At 44.9% G+C, this 27759-nt stretch overlaps 1 protein-coding gene and 1 long non-coding RNA gene across 4 annotated transcripts in view; one reads left to right on the top strand and one right to left on the bottom strand.

The window, feature by feature from the left end:
* Positions 1-27759, top strand: part of ITGA9 (integrin subunit alpha 9) — a 384455-nt gene that overhangs the window by 279348 nt on the left and 77348 nt on the right. For all 3 annotated transcript variants that reach the window (XM_007971773.3, XM_007971776.3, XM_037988454.2), the window contains exons 19-22: positions 13254-13340; positions 17790-17869; positions 22652-22741; positions 24868-24976. In XM_007971773.3, the coding sequence (XP_007969964.3) occupies positions 13254-13340; positions 17790-17869; positions 22652-22741; positions 24868-24976 (366 nt within the window). The remainder of the gene's footprint in view (positions 1-13253; positions 13341-17789; positions 17870-22651; positions 22742-24867; positions 24977-27759) is intronic.
* LOC140713459 (uncharacterized) lies at positions 114-22644 on the bottom strand. Its single transcript, XR_012095535.1, has 3 exons — positions 20493-22644; positions 19559-19671; positions 114-538 (listed from the first exon to the last, which is right to left on the bottom strand). It is a non-coding gene; the product is annotated as an uncharacterized lncRNA (long non-coding RNA).

The following is a 27759-nucleotide window of genomic DNA, read 5'->3' as shown; positions in this document are numbered from 1 at the left end:
CAGAAAAGTAAATACTCACACAGACAATCTCTCTCAAATAACATGGAAAGTATACATATTATTTTTCTGGAAGGCAGAGGGTATCATGAAGAAGGTGGTCTTCATGTGGTGAATATCATGTTTCCTCCAGGGAGGGCTCAGTGACATGGAGCCGTGCTTCTCAAATGTCCATGTTCACAGAGGTTAGCTTCTAACTCATCAGGTCTGGGGTGGGGCCTGAGAATCTGCATTTCTAACAGTGAGCGTGTCCAGGGACCACACTTTGAGTAGCAAGGCCTTCACAACTTCAAGTTGCAAACCAATTTTGAATGAGCAGAGTAGAAGGGAGTTTGTAGGGGAGAAGGAACTCTTCACCGTGAGTACATTTCTATGAAGATTTCTGGCCAGGATTTTAGTAAGTACCTGAGCCCCTTCAAACACTTGACTCCTACATAACCTTTTCATCCAAACACCATTCATGAGTTGTTTTTATGCCACGAGGTTAAATTATTTCCTGTCATTTCAGGGGAGGTCCCCACTTGTTGAGTTTTCAGTCAGCCTGTAAGACAAAGGAAAAGAGTGATAGAAAATAAAAATAATTTAATTCATTAGATGGAATTCAACTTTGAATTCTTAGTTTGTTGACTAAGACTTTGCAGCCTCTGAGGAAATTTTTTTTAATTGAAGAAGAGAAACCAGTTTTTAAAAATCTGAGAATAATTCATTTGTGACCATTTAACAGAAGGAAAATCTTCCTGAGTGAACATCAAATGCTTTAATTATTTCTTAGGCTTTAGAAGGGATGTCTTGCTGGTCTTTGTACTTTGGGCTTTCTGTTAACGACTGGTTGACTTAGATTTATTTGTTTATTTAGCTTCTTAATTTCATATCCTGTGGTCCTGAAGAGGACAATCACCAGGATTTAGAGGAGTGTTTTTGTCTGTCTTCACTTTGGAAAAAATGTAATGATTAGTCCTAAACAGGGTTGATTCACCACACTACAGAGGGATGTGTTAGGAACGAGACAGCTTGTTCAAGTGCTTTTGAATTTGTATTCATTTTTTTAAATGTAAGATTATTTTTACTCATTTTAAATCTTTCAAGGCACTTTTATCCTCAGGGCCAAGTGGACTGTTTGGGACGAGACCTCGCCGTCTCCATTTGATCACGTAATTGCTTCTGATGCCAGCCAGTCTGCAACTGCCAGTGACTGGCACAGGGTTATTTCCTTGCACTTCAAATTTCTTTTCTTTCTTTTCTTTTTTTTTTTCTTTTGAGATAGACTCACTCTGGCACCCAGGCTGGAGTGCAGTGGTGCAATCATATCTCACTGCAACCTTCCTGTGCCTGTGATCTTCCCATCTCAACTCCCAGGTAGCTGGGACCACAGATGTGTGCCACCACATCTGGCTAATTTTTATTTTTGTTGAGACAGGGTCTTACTATGTTGTCCAGGCTGGCCTCGAACTCCTGGCCTCAAGTGAACCTCCTGCCTTAGCCTCCCAAAACGCCAGGATTACAGGTGTAAGCCACTCATACCTGCCCTCCGAATTTCACTACCTAACTTGGGAGAGGAATTTTGCATTAGCAGTTACATGGTTCATCTGCCTCCAACATTTGTTTTGACTGTAGTTTTTGCTTGTTTCACTTTTTTAAGCTTGGAAAGAACAAATTTAGAATAGTGTAGGTCGTGGCTTCCAAATGGATGTTTTGACAAAATTTCAAGAAAGCAAATGGCTTTGTAGTGCTTTCTTTGCCCTGATTCTCCAAATCCCCCATGTGCATGGGTAATCACCTCTGGTTCCCTCGGAGTGTCCGTGGCCAGCTCCTTCCCAGCCTTGCCAGCCCATCGTCTGTATTTGGCATCTGTGCTGGAGTCACTGTGTGCTCTGGTTCCTTAAGGATACTTTTAGTTTATCTGATCTGTGTTCCCCACCTGTTCAGACTCCATTTCCATGAATGTTTTGGGAGAGGTGAGGAAGAAACCTTTTCTACTTATTGTTGCGTGTTCCTCACCCCAGGCCGCCTCTGGTCTATTCTTACATCACAACTAAAAATATTCTTAAAAATGTGAATCAGATGGTATGACTCCTCTGCTTAGAGCCCTCCAGTCCCTTCCCTCTGTACTTGGATCCAAGTCCAAACTCCTGATGAGCAGCAGGACTCCGCATGGCCTGGCCTTTCATCTGTCGCTTCCCAAACTTGTGGCCTCTGGTTGGTTTCTGGAACTCACCATTCCCTTCCCCACACATGCTGGTTCTTCTGTCAGGGACACTCTTCACTCTCCCTTCATGTGCTTAGCCCCTTCTTAGCCTGCAGGTCTCAGCTAAATGGTACCTCCTCAAAAGGGCCTTCCCTCCACTTATACCAGGTGTAATGCTGTTTGCCTCCTTCAGAATGCCTCTCACAGACTGTGATTACTTTAAACAGGTTCATTGAGATATAGTTCAGATGCCATGCAATTAACCCTTTTCAAGTATACAATTCAGTGGGTTTGAGTATATTTTCAGAGTTGTACATCTGAAATGCCACAGTCAATTTTAGAACATTTCATTGCCTCAAAAAGAATCCCCATACTTCTTAGCTGCTGTACCCTTTCCCCTATTTCCACCAGCCCAAGGCAACCACAAATCTACTTTCTGTCTCTCTAGATTTGGCTATTCTGGACATTGTGTATAAGTGGAATCATTGATATGAAATGGAGCCAGTCCTTTGTGACTGGCTTCTGTCACTTTAGCATCATGTTTTCAGAGTTCATTTGTTTGTGGCCTGTGTCATACTTCATTCCTTTACGTGGCTGAATAATATTCCATTGTATGGATATACCACATTGTGTTTATTCATTCCTCAGTTGCTGGACATTAGATTGTTTCCAATTTTTGTCTGTTACAAATTATGCTGCTATCAATATTTGTGTACACGTTTTTGTGTGGGCTCTTGTTTTTATTTCTCTTGGGTACATACCTAAGAGTGGGATTGCTGGGTTGCATGGTAACTTATATTTCATGGTTAAAAAACTGCCAGCCTGCTTTTCAAAGCCACTATACTGTTTTACATTCCCACCAGTAGTATATAATGGTTCTAGTTTGTCCACATCCTGTCCAGCATTTGTTATTGTCTTTTTTATTGTAGCCATTCTGATGAGTATGAAGTAGTATCTCATTGTGGTTTTGATTTAGATTTCCCTGAAGGTTAATGATGTTGAGCATGTTTTCATGTGATTATTGGCCATCTGTATGTATTTTTTGGAAGAACTATTCAGATCCTTTATCCATTCGTTAGTTGGGTTACTTATCTTTTTATTATTGAGCTGCAAGACTTTTTAAAAATATATCCTGAAGTTCCTATTAGACATATTATTCAAAATATTCTCATCCTGTAGATTTTTTCACTTTCTTGATGGTGTCCTTTGAAACACATGAGTTTTAAATTTTGATGATATCCAGATTATCCAGTTTTTCTTTTGCTACTTTTGTTGTTGTTGTTGTTGTTGTTGTTATTTGAGGCAGAGTCTCTATGTGTCGCCCAGGATGGAGTGCAGTGGTGCGATCTTGGCTCACTGCAGCCTCCGCCTCCTGGGTTCATCCTCCACCTCTTAGGTTCAATCGATCCTCCCACCTCAGCCTATCAAGTAGCTGGGGCTACGGGTGTGTGTTACCACAACCGGGCTAATTTTTGTGTTTTTAGTGGAGACAGGGTTTTGTTATGTTGGCCAGGCTGGTCACAAACTCCTGGCCTCAAGTGATCCCCTTGCCTCGGCCTCCCAAGGTGCTGGGATTACAGGTGTGAGACACCGTGCTCGGCCAGTTATTTTTCATTTCCTTTTGAGTTTTTTGTTTTTGCCATCTCCACCTATAGGCTACATGTGCTGTTTCGGCAGGACTATGTTTGCCATTGTAGCCCCATCCCCTAGAATAGGGCTTGATATGGGGCAGCAGTCAGTGAATAGCTCTTCAACGAGTTAATGAATAAACAAAGGGGTACTCAAAATGTAAAATTCTTCCTTAACTCACTAAGCAACCTTCTGATTGCAACTGCTTTCCCTTTTTGACCTCCAAGACAGGAATTCTCTGGCCCTGCTGATAGAAGCCCCATGTTGCACAGGGCAACTATATCACTTATTGGAAATTACACGTTTGCCCTCTGACTTCAGTATTTCTCATCTGCCCTCTGACTTCAGTATTTCTCCCAGGAGCAGAGGATGGAAGTTCTTCACAGCTAGATCTGCAGTGTCATTCAGAAGCTGACTTCAGAGCCTGTGGAGCTGGAAGCCTCGGGCTTACATCAAGGGAAGGAATGCCACTCAGCCTCTGGGCACACAGCTGTCACTTGCCCTGGTGCTGTCTCTCTTGGTGCTACCCTGTACTAGCCTTGTCCCAAAACATCTACCCCATTCATTTCACCCTCTCTGCTACTATGTCACTGCCTCTCCCATCATAGTGCTCCACCCAAATGAGGCAAATTCTTATCCTTTGAAGGCCCACCCTAAAGTCACCTTTTTTGATATACTTGCTTTTTTATTTACTCCACCAGGCAAAGAGGGTGGCACTCTGCTGTGAGCTCTTGGAACAATTTATTTAGGTCCCTTGTAGCCTGGATCATATTAAACCAATACTCTTTCCTTCTCTATTAAAATGTATTAATTTGGAGTCTTTGCTTACTAAATGCTGTCTCTTTTTTTTTTTGAGACAGAGTTTCTCTCTTGTTGCCCCAGCCTAGAGTGCAATGGCGCAATCTCGGCTTACTGCAACCTCCGCCTCCTGGGTCCAAGTGATTCTCCTGCCTCAGCCTCCCAAGTAGCTGGGATTACAGGCATCTGCCAACACGCCCAGCTAATTTTTTGTATTTTTAGTAGAGATGGAGTTTCACCATGTTGGCCAGGATGGTCTCAAACTCCTGACCTCAGGTGATCCACCCACCTAGGCCTCCCAAATCGCTGGGATTACAGTTGTGAGTCACCGAGCCCGGCCGAGATCCCTTCTTACCTGTCATTTGTATTCTGCCCATTCTGTGTCTCACATCTTGTAGGTGTTTGTTAGATGATTGGTGAGTGAATGAATGAATGTACAGATGGATGATGTATAAGTTCTTTCAGAGGGAAACTTTGAGTATGTTAAGACCCCAGCAAGGCTTATACTTGGTCTTCATGTTGCCAACATTCTGGATACAAAGAAAAGCACCCTCTCTGTGACTTCTCAGATCCCATCTGCCTCTGATTTTTCATGACCCCTTATGGATTGGCTACATGAGCCTCTTTCAGAAGTTTGACTAGCGCATCAACAACAGTTCACCCTCTGCATCTCTGCTCAGGGATCAACAGGAGTGCTTGCTTGTGTGGCTTCATTCCAGTGGGAGGTTCATATTTTCATAGTTATGTATTGTGTACTCTTCCTTGATTCAAGAGTACCATGACTTGTGTTTGTTCTGACTCCAGGACTATCCCTGAGAAACCCTCAGCCAAGAGTATATCATCAGGGCCTGAGCAAGTGGCAGGAGACAAGGTATTGTGTGAATCTAGTACATGGAAGAGTGTGTTTTGATGGCTGGGGTCTGTAATTCATAAGCTGTTCAAATGACAGGCCCTTTCCCCACACCCATGTGTATTCAAAGCACCATGTCATGTTCTGTAAGGAGATATGCAGGGGGGTTGGGTCAGGAAAGGAAGTTAAGATTGAAGGAGAACATGCAGAGGAGCTTTGGGAAGGAATGTGTCCGGCTCACATCCTGGCTGCATCATTTACCAACTGGGAAACCCTGGGCAAGTGATAAAACTTCGCATTCCAGTTTCCTCCTCATAAAACGGGAATAAAGAGAAGCTATCCATAGAGTTTTTAGATAATGGATTTAAAACACTACCTGGCACGCAGTAAACCATGACTAAGTAGAGGCTACGTACTCCATCCTACATGCATCAGCAGTGGTAGTCCAGCAATACTCCTATAAGGCACCTGTTATGACTTCATTTTACTGGTAAGGGTCTCGAGGCTTATTGAAAGGATGGCTGATTTGCCTGACAGCACATTGCTGGTATATATCTGAGTCAGTAATCAAAATTGGGGCGCTAATGCCAAAGGTTGTACACTTTCTATGCTGCAAGCTCATGTGTTTTTCTTCATGGGTAGGAACTTTATGGCTCAATCCCAAAGGATTCCCCTCTGGGAATACGACTATTTGTTCTGGTAAGGTACAAGCTGACTCATCATTGAGTGCCACTAATAAAGTGTTTGCTGAGAATGTTTTGTGTTAACTCATTGAGCCAGGTTATGGAGAACCTCTGCTCACCTCTGACACCTCAGTTGATTACGGAATTTGGGGATAAAGTGCTTCCAAAATTTAGCCAAATTCTAAATTAAGTGAGTTAACGTGGGGCCCCTTTTACCAGCCCACAAGGGTCATGCTTGTTGTGTCTGGAAGAAGGAAAGGGTCTTAGAGGAACACTAAATTGCCAGACTGACAGTCAGATGTAGAGACACCAGGGTCATCTTCAGTTTAACAAACACATGTGAGAACTAGAAAGTTGGAAGTCAGACTTCAAACTCTACCTAGCATTGAGCATAAACAGATCACTGACCACAAAGATATTCTGTTCCCAAAGAGCGCTGCATTCATGGTCAAGTAAGGCCTGAGTCTAGACTGACATCAGATGCTTGTATGATTGGGAGGAAGGAGCCCGAAGGCCAAAGAGGCTCACTAATTTCATTATTCGATTCTTCCAACCTCTGCACGTTACAAACAGGGCTGGAGCCTGGCTCTGCTGGCCAAGCTTCCAGGGCTGGGACAGCCAAGGTATGTCTGGATGAGAGAAGGTCTTTGCCAAGGCAAGCATCTCTTGTGCCAGGCAGACCAGCAAATGAGCTGCTTCTTGCAGCCCCTTCTTTGGAATCTTCCACAAGTCAAAGCCTATTCATTTAATAAATGCAAACTCAGGAGCTACTAAGTTCTAGGCTAAGTGCCAGGCACTGAGAATACAGAAATGAGTATGCATAAATCAACTATGCTTTTCATCACTGTGTTTTTTAAAATGTTAACTGATGATTTCCTGATCCTGAGAGTAATGTGCAGATGCTCCTTGAATTATGTTGGGGTTATGTCCTGATAAACCCATAATTAGTTGAAAATATCATAAGTTGAAAATGTATTTAATACACCAACCTACCAAACATCATAGCTTAGCCTAGCCTACTTAAACACGCTCAGAACAGTTCCATTAACCTACAATTGGGCAGAATCATCTGGCAACACAGCTCTCCTTAGAGTGTCGGTTGTTTACCCTGGTGATAATGTGGCTGACAAGGTGCTACAGTTCGCTGCACTGCCTACCATCTTGAGAGTATTGTACAGTTTTCTACCACTTTCTACTGAATACCTATTGCTTTTGCACCATCAGAAGGTTGAAAAATCTTAAGTAGAATCATCATAAGTCAGGGACCATCTGTATGTTAGTAGAAATTTTTAATTGAATCTTCCATAATCTTCAGCGAGAAGCCCTTGAGAGTATTGAACGTCCTTGCCAGACAAGGAAAAGTGGAACTGGGGAAAAGGCCAGTTATATGAATCCTCTTAAAATAGGGTCTAAAATTTTATAATAAAAATCTTTTTTAAAGTTTTGATTGAGACCTTGCTTGAAATGTGCAGCTAAAAATTATGAAATTAGGTTTATTTTATCCTGCATTTATTCAATGACACTCAAAACATTGTAATTATAATTGTCAAAGATATCTTAGACCCAAGGCAAAAGATTATTTGCTTTATTAGAGTGTTTAAAATAACAGTGCCCTAACTTCTGAAACAAAAGAAGGAATTGAGTGCTGGATAGGCAGCCTTTGGATGTGAATTTTCCTGCTGTTGCATAAGATAACATCCTTTGCTTCATATTTTGTCTGGTTTTCGGTACAATCACGAAAGGATCATTTTTACAATGGCCAGTTTTTCCTAAGGGCTTCTCTTGATCTTTTTAAATTACATCTTTGTCTTCTGAAGCATCTTAAAGTCGTATCCAAGAGAATTTTGACTCTTTCAACAGTTAACTGATCTAACTCTGCCAGATCCAGATTTATCAGTGGTTTTGCAGTGGTTTTATCCATTTTTCAACATCACTTTCATTGATTTCATGAAAGTCTGCATCTTTTAGAGCAAGATTTCTGTTTCACTCTGTATTTGATTTGCATTGTATTGTAATCAGATAATGAGATGTCTACACTGGCAATTGGGGACATTAGATAGACAGTTTGTTCACTGGTCCGTGTTCCCGGTCAGCCGAGCATCTCATAACCGTCAGCCTTGATAAATGCTAACGTTAAGTTCTCTAAGTTAAAGCCAGTGTAGGCAGTGATTGGAACGTGGAAGCAATCAGAGCACAGGAGAAGCCTGGTCCCTGGAATCTCTCCCATATGTATCCTGGTGGATACCAAGTGCCTGGCAGAGGTCATAGGCAACTCCCAACCAGAGCGCTCTCCACTGCCATGTTGCCTAGAACTGGGGACAGCTTAGATTAGCCATATCTCCCCAAAATTTGTATTTTTAATTGAATTGGTTTTAAAAATTCAATTCATTTTAAATATGAGATTTTATTTTTATTTAAAAGAATTACATTGTGGGTATGTCTGTGACTCTTGGGTACCTGCCTGGCTACCAAGAAGACATGTGACTCCATGATGACTCTGCTTTTTAAGGTTATGCCCTGGGCATGATCCGAAACCAGGAGAACAAAGTGGGTACTGGTGTTGCCTTGGAATGAAGGGCTCCCCTAATGCGGAAGCCTTACAGCCTTTATAAACTGCAGTTAGGGATGTTTTCTCTTCCTTAGGATGGATTTCAGCAAGAATCATAAACATGTGAGCTTTCTCCTCATCCTCCTTTCATTGCCTCTCCCCACCTGGGAGCAAATGTCTAGTACTTTGCAGTGGCTCTCAGTGCCAGCAGCCTCATAAGGGAAGAGTATTATCTGAGGTCAGATTCACCAGAAGCAGCACCCGAGATGGATTCTCATGAAAGGGATTTATTGGGGCGAGAGGAGCGAATGGAGCAGAATGAAGGGAAGGAGCCAAACAGGCATGTGGGCTCAGCTGGAGTCTGCTTCACCCAGTCCCATGGGAGCTCTGGAACATTAATTGTACAACAGAGTTGGTCCTGTCTTGAGGCAAAGGGAACATCCTTGGGTACCCACGTCAATCAGAGGCTATGGAAGGCTTTTGGGGAAGGTGTCATAACCTCCCAGGCAAAGCAATTCCTTTCAAGCTGTTGTACCTATCTACCTATCTAGTAAGGGGGTTCTGAGTGGAGCACTGCCAGCATTCACACAAGGAGTGGTAGTGCTTTTGCCAAAACACATGCTCTGATACACCTCTGGGCCTCCTTGGAAATCACAGTAGTAGAAGAGAGGGGTATAGAATTAAAAACATTTGGTCAAGGCAGTTTACAAGGCCAGTATAAACAGCTCTGTTGGTGCTGACAGGCGGCAGAAGGGTAATCCATGACATTCCTTCCTGTAACACCATCCCGGAGCACATGAGTCATGAACCATAGGCTCAGCTCTCTTGTTCCTAGAGATGATGTCTTTGGTTTACTGTTTTGGCCTGTCCTCACCAAGATCCAAGCAGAATTTTGAAATTTTTATTCAACTGAGTAAAGTGGAAGAGAGACCAGGAATAGTTAAATAAATGCTGATATAAATGTTATTTTCTAGCATTTGGGAATTAACAAAAATAAGGTAGCTGAGCAGCTTTTGAATGATCAGAAGTACTATTGTTTTAGGTCAAAGCTAATTAAACTGAGGTTTTCTTGAGTCCCAGAGTAAATTTTTGAAGACATTTATTTCACACATGCGAAAACTGAAGAAGTCTTTGGGGCAATAAATCTTTTTGTTTTATTTTTATTTTTATTTTTATTTTTGAGACAGAGTCTTCCTCTGTCGCCAGGCTGGAGTACAGTGATGTGATCTCGGCTCACTGCAACCTCCACCTCCCTGGTTCAAGCAATTCTCCTGCCTCAGCCTCCTGAGGACTACTGGTACTACAGGTACTGTAGCTGGGACTACAGGTATGCGCCACCACGCCCAACTAATTTTTGTATTTGTAGTAGAGACAGGGTTTCACCATGCTGGCCAGGCTGGTCTCAGTCTCTTGACCTCGTGATCTGCCTGCCTTGGCCTCCCAAAGTGCTGGGATTACAGGCGTGAGCCACAGCGCCCGACCAATAAATGTTTACTTCAAGAACAGATAGGCCTTTGACTTAAAACTAAAGCTTCTCTCCTGGTTTGAAAGGAATTCCCAGTGAGGTATTGGGCATTACAAGAGAAATTGGTAACAGAGTTAGGTAAGCATGTAATATATATGTATATATAAAATAAATATATATTATATATTATACGTATGTATTTTATATATTATACATATTACATATATATTTGTTTATCCTGGGACACTCTTTAGAGTAATAATACCAGAATGACAAACATGAACCAGGACCGTCCCCAGGAAACCAAGAGAACTCAGGTCGTATAAGACTTTGGCTTGCTGCCTCTGATGTCAACAGGCCGATTAGCCAGGATTTAGGGTAGTGTCTACTTGGGACAATTGTGGGTGTTGCTTCTGGCAGGAGGAATATGGGGAAGAAGATGGTAGTGAAAGGCCACCTATGGTGAATCATTAATGCCATGCAGTTCTTGAAATAGCATTTGAGAAATCATTCTCTGGTTTTCCTTATTGAAATTGCCAATGCCTGTTCTCTAGGTTCTAAGAGTAGCCCTCACACTTGCCATCACACAGCCATGTAAATATCTGTGTCTCTGCTGGGAGGTCCCCACCCCTTCTGAACTCTGAGCTCTACAAGGACAGTGACTAACATCTTTCAGACCAGTTCCCTCAGTGCTGAAATGTGTGTGATACGACAGCTCAGCTACTCAGCGCATGCTCAGGGCGTGTTCTGAATCCTGTGCCATTTGCATGTTACATACATGAGCTTCCATCCCTGAGTGCTGGGGGACAAGACGGAGGAAAAAAACCTCAGAGGAAGGGCTGAGGAAAGGTGCTCCATGACAGTGAGGACGACTTAAACGGAGGTGTGGACATAAGAGCAGGCAGGGTGTGTGTAGAATAGTAGCGTATATGTGCCATGGGGCAGGGGTGGAAGAACAACAACAGAAAAGGAAGGGCCAAAATGGAAGCTGGGATTAAGATTTCAGACTTTATTCTGTTTGTACTGGGGAGAGACGTATTTTAAGAAGCTTCCTCTGGCAGCCAGCCGAATGGACTGAAGGGGGGGGAAAACTCATAGCAGCAGCTACCAAACATCATTACCCGGCAAAATTACTAACTTTATCGCTCACTATGTACTGAAAATGCTCATCCCAGACCCTGCAGTCTCTGTGTCTACTCAGAAAAGACTCATGCAATGCAATTAGAGTGTTGCCCAGGTATCTGCATTTTTTTTTAATTTTATTTTTTATTTTATTTTTTTATTATTATACTTTAAGTTCTAGGGTACATGTGCATAACGTGCAGGTTTGTTACATATGTATACTTGTGCCATGTTGGTGTGCTGCACCCATCAACTCGTCATTTACATCAGGTATAACTCCCAATGCAATCCCTCCCCCCTCCCCAAGAGGCTCCCAAGGTGATACTAACGCAGGTGATCCCAGATCTCTGTGCAAATAACACTTGCTAAAAGCACAGAGAGCTATTGGAAAACTAATCATCATTGAGATCAGTTATATCCGAGACTGGATGCTAAAAAGATATATTAGAGTTTAGTTTTATATTTGTATATCTCTTATCTTTTGTTTAATTGTATTTGGGCTTTTGGGGGTTTTGTTTCATTGCTATTTTCTAAGTAAGGGTGTATTGATGTTTAACAAACAAACAAAAATATACAAGTTATTAAGTTCCCAGCTCAATGAACTTTCACAAAAGGATCAAACCTATGTAACCTGCACTCAGAACTTCCTTCCTTCCACTTATTCCACAATTACTGTCTTGATTTCTAGCCCCATAGATTATTTACCTTTATCACCTTTATTTTTGGTGCTTTTGATAATGTTCATAATGTATTAGAATAAAAGATACATGTAATTGGATAGTTTAAGTAGATATATTATGGCAAATGCTCATATGTTTTTACCAGTTGGACACACAATAAATATATTTTTCATTCACCTGTCCAAATGCCTTGAAATGTTAGTCTGAGCTGACTAACATTGGAAATTGGAGGACCTCTGTACCTTCTCCTCCAAAATCTGTAAACATGCTGTCTCCGCTTGGAAGTCCTGATTTGTTTTCAGTGACTCTGAGAAGTCCTGTGGCTTGTGAAGAGCCTCTTGGCTTTCCTTTCACCTTAGTTGGAAGCCATGTGCCCAGGTGGAAATACAGCAGTTCCCTACAGCCTTTCTCTTCTGGTTCTCTCAAGCCACTGTGTGCAGAGTCCGGCCTAAGCTGGCTACGCTTGGAAACCTCTCCTCACCCTTGTACCCTCCGCACACCCTGGGGAGACTTGCCTGTGGACAGCCCAGCCCTCACCGCTTCAGGTTTTAGGAAGAAACCCTCTCTTTTCTTGGTGCGATTTTCTTAGAGTTTGTCTTTCCTAAACCACCAAGATCTGAAAAGGCAGGATTAGGGTGTGGGCTTAGGAGAAAGGGGCCAGGAAGATGACAGGGTTGTGTTTTCATCCAAACTTTAGGAGGTCTCCAGCTCACCCATGGTCCAGCCCACCTCACCAGGACCACCCTAGGGTTTGAACCCAAAGCATTAGTTAGGAATAAAGAGTGGTTTTGTCCTCTTTTTCTTTTTTTTCTTTTTTTTTTTGAGATGGAGTCTCGCTCTGTCGCCCAGGCTGGAGTGCAGTGGCCAGATCTCAGCTCACTGCAAGCTCCACCTCCCGGGTTCCCGCCATTCTCCTGCCTCAGCCTCCCGTGTTGCTGGGACTACAGGCGCCCGCCACCATGCCCGGCTAATTTTTTTGTATTTTTAGTAGAGACGGGGTTTCACCGTGTTAGCCAGGATGGTCTTCATCTCCTGACCTCGTGATCCACCCGCCTCAGCCTCCCAAAGTGCTGGAATTACAGGCGTGAGCCACCGCGCCCGGCCGGTCTTCCCAGGGAACCCGTGGGAAAGGTGGGCAGCTAAAAGGGGCCTGGAGACGGCCTGGTCAGGGCACCTTGTCCTACTGGTGCCTACAGTCTGAGCACTGCTCCGAAGGACTCGATTGCCCCGTGGAGCCTGCCCCTGCACACCTGCCTTTCGTGCAGCTGACCCATCTGTTGGTACTTTTTCTTTCAGGAGGAGATGGGCATCTCCTGTGAGCTGCTGGAATCGGACTTCCTGAAATGCAGCGTGGGATTTCCTTTCATGAGGTCAAAGTCAAAGGTAAGGGACACAGACGGGACCGTTCCTCGGCAGCAGGCCCCCAGCCCTTCCCACCGGCCACTGATTCCGCCACTGCCTCCCTGAGGTGAGGAGTTCTCCTACCCCCCTGCCTCCCATAGCAGCTGGGGCGGCCACTGAAGCCCTGCCACACTCTTGTCGCTGGCAGTGTACACCGGGGTATACTCCAGAGGGGCTGCGCCACGTGGTCTTTCTCTTTGATGCACATGATGTACCCCAAATGTGAAAGTGAAGGACACACCACGGCCTCTGCACTTTGGCAAGTGCCATTTAGTTGGGCTTCCGAAAATAATTTTTTTTGTGGGACTTTCTGTGCCTCTTTGAGTCCCCTAGGCAACGCAGGAGAAGATGTGGTCCCTCACCTCTAGTCCTGACTCTGTCACTCCCTTGGGTGCTCACAGTTTTCTGAAGAGACCTCTCAAAATTCTCAAAACACAAATACCTGTATCCCACTTCATTTTTAAAAAGAGTAAAGAAATTAAGTCACTTTGGTATTAGCGTGGAGACAGATTTTCTAAGTTCAAATACTATACTACAGAATCTTCAGACATTCTTGGAACCTTCTAGTATGTGCCATCATTGTAAGGAGATACAAACATAGGTAAAAAGATTTGGTGGTTGGAGGCAAGACTAGAATCTAAAAGACCAAGTCTGCCTTTGGAAATGGAAGCTGTTTTCCCTGCCGTGATTTGAAGGAAATCTCATATTCCTTTGTCTACCTTTTTTCCCTTAAAAATGTGAAAGCTGTCCGGGCGTGGTGGCTCATGTCTGTAATCCCAGCACTTTGGGAGGCTAAGGCAAGTGGATCACGAGGTCAGGAGATCAAGACCATCCTGGCTAACATAGTGAAACTCTATTTCTACTAAAAATACAAAAAATTTGCCAGACATGGTGGCACGTGCCTGTAGTCCTAGCTACTCAGGAGGCTGAGGCAGGAGAATCACTTGAACCTGGGAGGCAGAGGTTGCAGTGAGCCAAGATCGTGCCACTGCACTCCAGCCTGGGCGACAGAGGGAGATTCTTGTCTCAAAAAAAAAACAAAACAAAACGAAAGCTTCATCCTTTTGTCCTGCCTGGATCGTACAATCAGATCATTTTAATCTCCAAGGCTCTTTGGTCCCAGTATCTAGTAGCTGTTTTGTAAACCAATGGTGAGAATGTTATGGTGAGGGAGAAGACTTGGTCATTTCTTAGCAAATCACTTGAACCCATAAAAGCCCCATTGAATGCACCTCAATTTTGGACTTTGCAGCCTTCAGAACTGTGAGAAATTAATGTTTAAACCACTCAGGCTAGGGTAATTTGTGATGGAATCCCAAACTGACTAGGGCAAAAAGGTAATAACTTTTTCACTGTTAGGGTCAATGTTGTTCAGTGCTGTGTTCATGTATCCCCCAAGATAATCTCATGAACCATCTAAAATAATCTTAGTGTACCACTCCCAGTGTGAACATCCTGTGATTTGGGAAACAGTGGCCCAAACAAATGGTGTTCACCATATACATGTCAGGCACGTGTGGGAATGTGGGAGGAACCCCTGGGTAGGAGTTATAGGACCAGGTTCTACCACAAACTGTGTGATCTTGGCAAAACCACAGTGACTCTTACGCCCATGACTCCTCGGATTTTTTTCTGCCTCTCTTCCTCATTCTGTCCACATTCGCCCCAGGAGGAGGGAAGCCTCAATAAGTGGGTGCCCTTGGAAAATGGATTACATGTGGCTGGCAGAGTACAGACCAAGTCCCATTAGACTCCAGGTAGGGTGAGGTGGAGATAAAGAAGGACGACTCCAATCCATGGACACTATTGCCTCTAGTAATGTATGTGGCACCTCCGCACACAAATTTAAATAAAATCTTTTGAGTAACAGATAATAGGCTTAATTGAAAAACTTGTAACAGTTTCCATTTCATTTTAAACTCCAGGCTGTATCACATATCAGACCTAAGATGTGTGTTTCTCTCTCTAGTGGAGAGTTAAATTTTGTCAAATTTTTGTTTGCTTGTTTGTTTTTGAAAGGGAGTCTCTCTCTGTTGCCCAGGCTGGAGTGCAGTGGTGCAGTCTTGGCTCACTGCAGCCTCCGCCTCCCGGGTTCAAGTGATTCTCCTGCCTCAGCTTCCCTAGTAGCTGAGATTACAGGTGCCCACCACCATGCCCAGCTAATTTTTTTTTGTATTTTTAGTAGAGACGGAGTTTCACCATGTTGGCCAGGCTGGTCTTGAACTCCTGACCTTAAGTGATCCACTTGCCTCGGCCTCCCAAAGTGCTGGGATTACAGGCGTGAGCCACCGCGCCCAGCCAACATTTGTTAAAACCCTCAAAATCGTGATAGAGCCCACAGAAGTGTGAACATTGGAATGTTGGTTGTTTTCCCAGCTGGTAATGCCACCACTTTCCTGCCACATACAGATGCTGGGACCTGTACCAAGACTGACTAAACCTGGGTATTGGGGGCATGGGAGCAGAGGGTGATTCCCTGGAGAAAGCCCAACAAGTCACCGGCAGAGATGGGGCTCCCCGTGTCCGCAGCCCAGCGTGCATTCCCATGTCCTTCCAACCCTGAGGGTCCTCAGGCTCCAGGCCACCTGCTAAGCCTCATGACTATACTTGGCTTACCTTGGATGGCCATATGTTTCTATCTCTCACAGCCTGCCCAGTTTCTGACGTTCTGTTCTTCCAGGCCTCCATCCCTGATTTTAGCTTCTCACCCAATTCTTTTGCCTCTCATCTCACTTTTGTCTTTAGTGTGTTTAATTGAATTCAGGTCTCCTCCCAGCGCTAACTCTACACCAGGCAAGACCTTGCCTCTCCCTTCCTTCTTGTCCTCTTCCTGCCCTGTCTCTGTGCCTGCCCCCCACCCCACTGTAAGCTGACAAGTCCCACAGTAACAGAAATTTCTGTCTAGAAAGAGATGTCCATGTTCACTGTAGATGATGGTCCATTGTAATGGACCAATGTCCGTTTCTTTCAGGAAGCATTCAGTAGAATCCAGTGTTGCAAATATTAGACCACTGCCTAGAATTCATCATAATGGAACCCAAAGGTTTAGACATTATATAAGTTATAGGCTTTCAGAGTTTGATGAAATTTAAGAACCATTTTGTCCAACCTCCTCTTTTTATTGAAATGCAAAGACAGTATTTTAGCCAAGATCACACAGTTTGTGGTAGAACCTGGTCTTATAACCCCTACCCAAGGGTTCCTCCCACATTCTCACACATGCCTGACATGTATATGATAAACACCATTTACTTAGGGCAGTGCCCCCCAAATCATAGGATGTTCACCACTAAGTGTTACACTCGATAATTTTAGATGGTTCATGAGGTTATTGTGGGCGATACGTGGACACAGCACTGCACAACATTGACCCTAACAGTGACCCTTTCTGCCTTAGTCAGTTTAGTCATCTATAACAAATTACCCTGGGCTGGGTGGTTTAAACAACAGGCATGTATTTCTCATAGTTCTTAAGGTTGAGAAGTTCAAGGTCAAGGTCCCAGCAGATTCAGTTCCTGGCCAGAGCTCTCTTCCTGATTTATAAATAACGCCTTCTGTGTGTGTGCCCATCTGGCTTTTCCTTGGTGTGTGTGCATGGACAGAGAGAGAGAGATCTTTGTGTTCTCTTCTGAGTGCACTAATTCCATCATGAAGGCCTCACCCTCATGACCTCATCTAAACCTGATTACCTTCCAACGACCCCACCTCCACATACCATCAAATAGGGGGTCACATATTAATTTGAGGAGTGGCGGGTGGGGGAGACACAAACATTCAGCTCATAAAACTTTTCAACAGTCTTCCAATCCTAGCCACACGGATCAGGAGAACATTTCCAATCCTGCTAGCATATCTTTAACACTTCTCTATCACCAGCGAATCTCCCTTTTCAGCAAAGATGGGGTAGACCTTAGGCTCAAAGGCTTCCACAGGCAACAGAATTCAACATTGCTCTGTTTTCATTGTATACATTTTTACAACTACCTTCTCTTTTTGGCAAGTGATCCTGGATTCCCATCTATGATAGTGATATAAATTGTTCTCTTAAAATAATCTTTAAACTAAAAGAGTAAGACAATAATAATATGAAGCAAATATCCCAGGTGATGTAATTTGCAGATGTGGCAGAAATTGAAAAGATGGGATGTGAGTGAAACTTGGTAAGTCCCGGTTTAAGAATGTAAACGCATCACTTCCTAAAGAGAGCCTCAGTGGCTGAACAGGAGCAGCAGGTCTCTGGCCAGAGTATGTATCGGGCTTGGTTTTACTGTTAAGACTGTGCCTTTGGCCTGATAGTCAGAAGGCTATGCATAAAACATAAAGCTTATCATGCAAATGAGCTTCCAAAGGTCATAAACTGCAGAAAGTGGAAGAGAACAGTTTAAGTTTGGAATGCCTGCTGATGCCAGATACCACTTCCTTTTTCCCTAGTATGAATTCAGCGTGATCTTTGATACAAGCCACCTGTCTGGGGAAGAGGAAGTTCTCAGCTTCATTGTTACTGCTCAGAGGTAAGGGGGGTTTAAACACTTTTTTCAAAGATAAGAGATTTATGGGACCAGGAAAGGACGTGTCCTGGTTAAGCTTTGATGAATCCCAGGATGCTGAGGAGGAAGAAATGGTTACTCGGTGATAAAGCCTCGAGCCACTAAGTGGAATTGGATCTCTTGGGGATGATGGTTGCCTAGTGCTGCTTGCACAGCCACCACTGAAGACTGAGCTGAAAGGAACTGGGCCTCAGCCACTCCGAGGTGATGATTCTACAGCTGAGGAGAGAGAGGCCCAGGGGGGTGAGGCTTTAGTCCAAGGTCAGGTCCCACTTGGCTATGTATTTCCCAGATCAGACAGATGTCCTCTGCAAATTGTCAGACTGGGCCCGCTGCTGCTTTTGGACATGGTGCTGTATCCCTTGATGGAGTGGGCAGGGCACCTGCAGCCTGAGGGCCTGGCCAGGCCTGTTGACAGAGGTCCCAAGAGATGCTACTCAAGAGCAGGCTTAACCTGGAAGCCAAGTGGACAGATTGGAAAGGGGATCATGGGGCGGCAGCTTCTCCCCTCAGGAGCATGTGCCTGCCCCTCTCCAGGATTAGCCACAGGTGCCTGTGGGGGCCTCTGGGGAGTTACCAGATGCCTTCTCCAGGGCAGATCCACCGTGCCTTGAAGCAGCATCTAGGTAGCACTTGGCTGGCGGCTCCAGTGGAGGGAGGGGCGTTCAGGTGGGTGAACAGAGAGAGACAAGCTTTGATTGGGGTGATGATTGGACACCCAAGGCAACCTTTTCATTTTCACTTGGAAATGATCTTACACTTAACAGAAGTGTTACAAGAATAGTGCAAGGAATTCCTATATACCCTTTACTGAGATTCACCCAGTGTTAACATTTTGCCTCATCTATTTTATCATCCTCTTTCTATATAATTTTTTTTCTTAGCCATGTGAAAGTTGCAGAAATCATGCCTCTTGATTCGTAAATACTTCAGTGTGCATTCCCAAGAATGAAGCTGTTCTCTTAAGAAACTAATGTAGTTATCACATTCAGGAAATTGAATCTTGACACTAATGTAGTTATCACATTCAGGAAATTGAATCTTGACACTATGCTATTAGCTAATCTGCAGTTTATGTTCTGATTATGCCAATTATCCCAATAATGTCTTTTTAGCCCCTTCTTTTTACTGGTCCACAAGACTTAGTTATTTTCTATTCACACTATTTTCAAGATCACATAATTTACATTCACGTAAAACATGACTATGAGCTAATAGAAACTTATGCAAAGCATAGAGAGGGTAGATTTCATTCCTATTGCATAAAATCCAGAAGGGCTTCAGTCAGGAGGTAGCATTTAAACAGAGGAGTCTGTTTTCAGGCTGAAGCAACATGAACACGGCAGTGAGGCTGTCCATGGGGCAAGAAGCCCTGTTACACCTATGTAGGTGGTGGGCACGGGGTGTACTGGGGGTTTGTGCACCTTCTCAGAAGGATGGGGAACACACAAGCACAGTGGGAGGCAGGGCTGAAAGAGGAACCTGGGCTAGACCATGGGGGACAAAGGTCACCTAGAAAATCTGAATTATATCCTGATGGCACTGCGGAGCCAACTGAAAGTTTTTGAAAAGGGGAGTGGCACAGTGCAACAGCTTGACTCCAGAGCATGAGGCTGATGAATTTGATGAGGGGCAGCAGATGCCCATTCAAACCTGAAAATTCTCATTCTCTTGCCATTTCTTGGATCCACAGAACACTCGCCTTTGCTGGGCAGACCCATCAGCGTACTCTCTTGGTCCTTCCACCCCTGAGGCAGCCTGTGTGCCTGGAAAGGAATGTGACATGGAAGAGATTTCCCTTGTCTTAAAAGAAGACACTTCCTGCCTCCACCTCATTCAGGGCTAATCATAACAGTCAGAGAGGGCAGGGAGCCAGTATTGCAATTGTGAAAGGTTCATTTGTTAGAATAACATGTCCACACAGCAGCAGTGCTCTGGTTTTGGATGCATATTAGAATCGCCTGGGGAGCTTTCAAAAATATCGATGCCTGATCTACCCCCAGAGACCCTGACCCTTCCTCTGCCTGGGGTAAGACCTGGGCAATGGAGTGTTCAAAAGGGCTCACCAAATGATTCTAATGAGCAGCCAAGGCTAAGAACCACTGTTTATAATCCCTTACTCTGTGCCGCGCACATTTTCACTCAGCAAATATTTATTGTGTACCTTCTATTTACCAGGTTCAGTGCTAAATGCTGGACACAGGAGAAAATGACAGTAACCTACTCAATTCAAGAACACCCCCCATGTACATTAACAGTGCTACATAGCTTCAGGAAGCCCTAGGATCTGTAGCTTCGATAATATAAAAATTTCTAATTTCTTAAATCACAAATGTTAAGATGACGATATTATCTTTTAAACACACACCAGAATATTTCAGACACTCATTTCTTTTCAGGCATTGGTGAAGATATGGTCTGACTGCCCCAGAGGGCACCCACATGCAGCACTTGACTCCCTGCTATGATGGAAAGACCCTTAAAGCCCGTTATCTTGAAAACTACAGTTAAAATCTCAGTTGTTCCTTTCTTCCATCACCACCCTTTGAAGGGCTCTTTGCCTGCTTGTAGATTTAGGGGGACATACCGTTGAGACTGAGCAGTTTCTCGAGACCTATCCTCTCAGCAGCCACCAGCCTGGCTTTTGCAGACCACTGGAAACTATCCCAGCTCATGAGCTTTTGGAATGACGGGAAGCCTTTTGATGTTTGGCGTCTTTATCTCAACTTTTCAACTTAGCTCTTTCTGGAGCAGTCACACGATGACAGATGAGACGGTTGGGCCTAAGCCGGCCAAACAAAGGGCAGGGCAAGACCTGGCAGGATGCTGGGGTGGGGGCGGGAGCAGGCCAGGAGGGTGTCAACCCATCCACAGGGGAGTCGCCTTTGGCCTGCCCACAGCAGTGATCCCAAGGCTTTTGTCACCCCTTCGGAAAGGAAGGACAAGGAAGTCAGGCTCTGTGGGCACCTGATCCTGCTGCTTTTGCAAACTATGACTGCCCATGAGGGACTGATGTCACCCCATGTAGGAAGACAGATGAGGAGCCAGGGCAGAGACTGGCCCTGTGGGGTCAGCGTCACACAGCACCATTGTTTCAGAACAATAGGAGGGAGAAGGAGAGGGGATGTGAGAGCTATTTAAGTGCTGTTGCCATTCAGCACTTGCTGGGTGAGAGAGGAAGGCAGTGGCGCAGGGCTTGGAGGGGGCAGAGAGAGGGCACAGAGCAGACAGGAACTCAGCAGATGTTCAGGGAACGGCGTGGTGGGGAAGAGTCAGGATGAGCTGAGCCCAGCCTCAGCAGGTCTGGGGGACTCTTTTGTTCTGCCCATACAGGGTGAACTTGGGAACCAACTGTGAATGTAGGTTCAAGAGCATGTACCCAAGAGCCACGCATTTTCCCAAGGAATAATGATCACAATTCCTATTAGAAATTTAGTAAAGTAATAAAGGGAAACTAGGTCTTCTCTCTCCTCCTCCTGTTCCTTCTCATCCCTTCTTCTTTTGCTCCTCCTCCTTCTTGCCCCCAAATCTGGCATCAGGCATGGGAGTCACAGCTGAGAGAGCCCGGGTTTCAAGTCTGACTGGGCTGATTAGAATCTCAGCTCTGATTTGCAGGGGGCCTTGGGCAGTTACCCGACCTATCTGAGCTGCTCCTCACCCGTCAAAGGTGGGTGCTCCATCTCCCTCTGGGGTTGCTCTGAGGTCTCAGTGGGGCCATGCTGAGAAATGCCTGGCATAGTGCCTGGCACATAGTAGCCACTTAACAGCATCAGTTCCCTCATGTTCACCTTTCCAGAATGATCTCACAAGAATCCCCCTTCTGTGCTTTCTCACCTGGAGTGGGAGGCCTTATGTGGATGCATATTAGAATCACCTGGGGAGCTTTAAAAAATATCAGTGCCTGATCTACCCCCATAGACCTGCTATAGCCAAGGTTTATAGCGAGAGCTTCCATGATGTTTACAGTGGTCGGTTTGATCAGGGCCTCTTTCCTGGGCTTGGCTGTCCATGGATGATGGGCGGTCCCTTCAGGTGAGACATAGCTGCTGAAGTCTAGCAACCCCTTCCTGGCTGCAGTGCCGTAACTTCATTGGTCCATTGTTCATGGAACAGGCACTTATAGAAGTAGCACACACAGTGGGTGCCATGCGCATAACCCCTCAGCCCTCACCCTTTCCAAACTATCCGCAAACCAGGCAGATTCCGGCTCCCAGCACCAACCACCCTTACTGAGACTTTCTCTGGCCAGAGCCCACTCACTTGCCTGACAGGCAGCTGCCAGGGGGTTCATTCCACCCCACCCCACCCCCAGCACAGCAGCATCTCCTCTCAGGAGTCAATGGATAAAGGCCTGGCTCCCATGCCCTCAGCTAGGAAGACTGACTCTGCCTCACAGAGTCCCCAGGAGACTGGGCCCTGGCTCTGACAGCACGACCCTCCCGCATAGCTTGCCTTTATTATCTTCTTTCCTTCGCTGTCGCCCTTCTCCACTCTCCACTCCTACTGGCGTTTCCTGGGGCCACCTCCCGAATAAACTACTTACAGTCACATCTTTGTGTGGAACGCAGCCAAGACAATAGAGTGCCCCTGATAGATATGTGCAGGGACCAGAAACAGACTGAGGACAATGAGGTACCACTTGCCCTTGGAGAATGTAGAGATTCAGCTCTAAAGTGGAACAGAGAAAGCCCACTGCCAGATAGTTAGTGTTGGCCAGCGTTGATTCATTCTCCTCTCCCTGCACAGTGGCAACATGGAGCGCTCTGAATCCCTGCACGACAACACCCTCGTGCTGATGGTGCCGCTGATGCACGAGGTGGACACATCCATCACCGGGTGAGTAGCCTGGTCCTGGGTTGCCACAACACAGGGGTGCCCTCCAGTGGAACACTGTGTTCTCATATTTGCATGTGTAGACAGCCAGGAGCCAGGGGCTGTGCCACCTCCACTTCCTCCCAGCCTTGAAAAGCAGGATGAAGCTTTAACTGCAGTAACTCATACCCTCCTCCCTCCTTATTTTCTCCTCTGTCCCACTTACCCACCCACCTGTTAGATAACCTGAGAAGTTTGATGACGAGTTTAAGCCCCATAGTTTCTTTGAACATTCCATATACCTTTATATGCATATATTCCCATCCACCCCTAGTCCCTCCAGAATGCCGTGTGGTAACAGGCAGCATGGATCCTGGGATTAAAATCTCAGCTGGAAGCTGCTGGGCCAGAGGTTACCACCAGATGTGTCTCCAGTCCTGGCTCACAGGAGGACCGCTTTCTGATTAGCTCCACAGTCAGCACTGGCTTTGCTTGTTTCTGTTAACTCCCTCTGCAGAGCCAGAGGTGGCTCTTCAGGATGTCTCTAATGGTCTGGAATGGGCAGGGAACCATCCCAATGGCCACACCGTCTGTCTGGGTGAAGTCCACAGCCATTCGGTGCCGCTGGCATTGTTGGAAAGCAGGACCCTGGGCTGCAGTCTGTGGAGACCTGAAACAACCCAGACCAGTTTTCAGCCAAAGCCCTGGCCTGGAAAAATGGGAACTCAGTTTCTTTCCAGCTTCAGAAAACAGAACGGACACCTCTTTGATAGTGGAAAAAAGATTTACACAATTAGGTTAGATCAGATGAGGACCCACTGAACCCTTGACCCAAATGCAAGCTGAACTTTCTGGAGGTTCACAGTTTCTCACTTTTCGGTTTTCAAGTGCTTGTGGGTCGCAGTCTTGACTAGCAGTGGAAATGTTGATCCCTTGCAGGGAGAGCCATCCCTGCACTAGCCCACACTGCTGGGAGCCAGTGGAATGAGTCTCCAGGCATTCCTGCTCCTGAGCTCTTGGCATTTTTGGTCATGTTTTTTAAACATGAGGCACTGGTGGAATATATTTGCAAATTAGCATATTTTTGCCTCTGTTCACAGCTCTATTTTTAACTGTATCATTTATTTACTTGTCTCATCAAAGGCACAGCAAGAATATACCCAGAACCAAGCCCTATCCTTGGGGACAAAGAGAAAACATTCTCCCCACCACCCCCAGACACTTGATCATGTAATCAGGCCTTAGAGGATCTTGCTGGGAGATGTTAACAGCTCCTGATGAAGCCATCAGTTAAACAAATGAGTCAACCTCTGATCTCTCCAGGAATCTAAAACAGTTCTTGTCATTTGGTAATGCTGGGAACTCACTACCTTACTAAAATAATGCGCTAAACGTTGAAAATGGATGAGTTGTTGTCTATTCGGACTTAGTCTCAAAAATCTTCCGTTGTTGTGTTTAGGTAAGTGAGTGGCCTCCAGCATCTAGAACTCAATATTTGTCTGGGAGTGTCAGTCTGAGCTTTGTTTCTTCTCAGGGATGTGTTCATATAAGTAATATTGAAAGCATTGCTGCAAATTGAGCTTGAATTCTTCTCACCTCTTATGTAGCCTCTGAAATCCAAGGGAAAATGCTGTAAATGAATGGACTCAGCTTTCAAATGCCTAACTTCTAGTCATCTTGGCAGGCTGACAAATTTAAGTTTTTAAAGTGAATTTGTCATAGAGTGGGGTTTAGGATGCCAAATATATAATTCATTTATATTTATTTTTTAAAAGCTTATGATCATCTTCTTCAACCTATAAAACATTTTTTGAATGACAAAACAGAAAATGTATACTTTTATAATCCAGTTTTTAAAAAATCAAAGCCTTGATAATCTTGTCATTTCAGAAAACTAATCCCAGTGCATATTTCTCCATGCAGTTTATTGACGTAACCTAAGATGAGAAGACACTACTATTCATGCCTTATCAGAAAGCATAGCCTGGCTATGTCTGTTCATGGGAGAGAGAAGTAACAGCCCCAGCAGGGAAACACTGGGTACAAGACACTGGATTAAATGGAGACAAATATTTGCTTCCCAGAATGGCAGTGATCACGGGTGCTTGACTGTGGGTGGTGATGACAGATTTCATGCTTTCCTCTTTCAGAATCATGTCTCCAACCTCCTTTGTATATGGAGAGTCCGTGGATGCAGCCAACTTCATTCAGCTGGATGACCTGGAGTGTCACTTTCAGCCCATCAATATCACCCTTCAGGTACCCACTCCTGGAGACCTCCTCTGTCCCTGGGGCTAACAGAAGGGCACGTGGGATGTCTCTCCTACAGAGGGCTAGGCTTTTGTCAGGAGAAACCTTTCTGTGGTTGGCTCGTGTGGTGTATGTGTGATCTGTAACCACACATAGAATGAATCCCTTCCATGCCTGGTACTCTACTGTGCAGGCCCCTCTGCTTTTCAGGACTTGGAAGGAAAGGTCCACATTATGAACACCAGTTTTCCCCAAGAAGTCCTTTGCGTGGTGGAGGCCTCAGCCAATGTCCTAGCCCAGATGGCCCCATGAGGACCCCTTTCTGTTCTCCATCATTCCCCACCTTCTGGGCAGGGCTGCCTCAGAGGATTTGGATTTGCTTTGTCCCTTCCTCCTGAGATTTTCTTGCCAACTCATCCAGGAGCCTCCTCCTCCCACAGGGGAACAGACTTTTGGAAGGGCAGTTTTGCGAGAGCAGAGCAGTGTGAGCCCCTGTGAGCCCCCTCAGGGGGCACGCTGCTCCCTCACTGAGCCGTGGCTGGCTCACCTGGGCACACAGGCATCATTTCCAGCAGGTCCACTTGGTGTAGACTGTGGACATCGTGAAGGACACTGTTTCTTCTTTTAGTTGGGGGTCAGCAAACTTTTTCTGAAAAGAGCCATGGGGTAATTTAGGCTTTGTGGGCCATTCGGCCTCTGCAGCATCTATTCAACCATACTTCTGTAGTGCAAAGGCAGCCATAGATACCACAGAAACAAAACTTTAGTTCCTTATAGACAATGAAATTTGAATTTCATATAATGTTCACGTCATGAAATGTAGGCCCAAACAGGAAAGGATGTGCTGAAGGTCCCAGAGCTGGGAGAATCTGGGCTGGGGCCAAGACCTGGCGGCACTGGCTGGGCCCTGTGTGGGTGAAGTGAAGGAGATGGGCCCAGCTCACCCATAGGACACTGCAGTCCGTATCTCCTCACTCTCTGGTTCTACCTCTCAGAACTCTTCTCTGCCTCTTGCATCCTTCCCCGCCTCTTGCATCCTTCCCCATGGAGAGATGGTTTCCCACTCTGGCATTCACTGCTGTGGCTAAATAACAATTATTTTCTTTCCTTGTGGCCTCTCCTAGGTGGACTTAGGGGATGACAAATAATGACAGGGTGAGGGTCTAGAGAATGTGGCAGTAAAACATTTGTGGGCTCTGACAAACAATGGTCTTCCTCTCTCCAGAGTATTCTCCCAGCAACAGACCCCAAAACCATGATACATAACACATGTCCCCAACTCACAGAGGATATGCCTTCTGACCAGCTAAGCCTCCACTGTCACAGCCGGCTCTTGATTTACAGGGGGAGAAAGGGAAGGATGGGGTTAGAGCTTGCTTTTGAGACAGTAGAGTGATTGCTGTGAACAGGACCTCTGCATTTCTGAATTTTTTCTTAGTGATTTTATTTTTCTCCTTTGCTTTTCATAATTGGGTAGGAAATAGATAAAGACCAGATGGGTTTATTTCATTTTAGTTGTTTATACTCTTTCCTACTCTTATAGTTTTGGGGGTATCTTGCAATTAAAGATGTAGTTCAGAAAATTATTTAGAGGGGTTCAAGTAATACAGACCATGTAATGAAGAGGGTATGAGTGTTGAAAGAAGGAAAAGAAGAACAGGGATTGCACAGAAGATACCAAATGTTCTTATCACCCTCTGGGAAAAAAAAGAAAGAAAGAAAGAAATCTGAGGGTATGCAGTTTATCCTTCCAGTTGTTTCTCTGAAGGTGATTTTTATAGGGAGCTTAAAGTTTGGTATTCAGGCAAATAGTTTTCTTCACATCTGACCTGAAATAGGACTCAGGCTAGAGAATCTAGCCCTGGGGAATGAGTGATTGGCATGTCCCTTAGATAAACTCCTCCATGATCCATTGCCTGAGGAAGTGCACAGCATTCAATCCAGGGTTGAGAGACTTGGGTCTTGAAAGATTGATAGTGTGTGCCTTCGATTAGAAGGAGATCCTTCTGTGTTAGCAAAGCCCACTTTTTCCTTGAGAATTGTCTGACTACTTATTTATTGGTATAATGGTTGTTATTGTGGTTGTCCTGCAGGAAGGTCACTAACCAGGCTGGCAGTGACCAGAAGGTGAAAATACTGTGGGAGGCGGCCAGGAATATGGAGAAAATGTTTCTATATTTCCTTATTCCGGTAATATTGTTCCTGAAGGAGAACATAAGACTTTCCATATGAACAGATTTTTCTGTGCTTTTAAAAATCAGTTATTCAACAAGGTACATGATTGTTTAAAGGCTCCACTGCCATTGCACACAGGAAAAAGGCAGAAATACTAGTCTTGGGCCTGCTTTCTACATTTCATCACAGTTTTTAAACAGAGACACATTAATTCGTCGACAATTGAGAGGCTTTTTTTGGCATCAAAATTTAAAGCATTTCCCCACCTGAAAAACAACGGCCAAAACTAATGCAGAGATTGCACATGAACATTTTCAGAGAATCCAATATGAAGACATTTGTTAAAAATAAAGATGGTGATACAAGCTCTCCTGTCCTCCTGGCTCTGATGAGTGAAATAGTGGAAATCAGCATCTTTTTCTTCATTGCTTACCCCCATTCATGCTTGAATTGGGGTTTCCCAGACATACCAGTAGGTTTCTTTTTAATTCTGTGCACTCCTGTTTCATTTCAAATTAGTTATTTCAGCTATGGCCAGATATTCCTTCCTTTTCTATGTCTTCAGGTTGTTTTGGTGAATATTGTTCATTTTTGAATCAGGAGTTGGCAACAACCAC

Source organism: Chlorocebus sabaeus, chromosome 15 (assembly GCF_047675955.1).
Source record: "Chlorocebus sabaeus isolate Y175 chromosome 15, mChlSab1.0.hap1, whole genome shotgun sequence".
Taxonomy (NCBI): Eukaryota; Metazoa; Chordata; class Mammalia; order Primates; family Cercopithecidae; genus Chlorocebus; species Chlorocebus sabaeus.
Note: the sequence above shows the minus strand (reverse complement) of the source record. Positions and strands in the feature narration are given on the sequence as shown.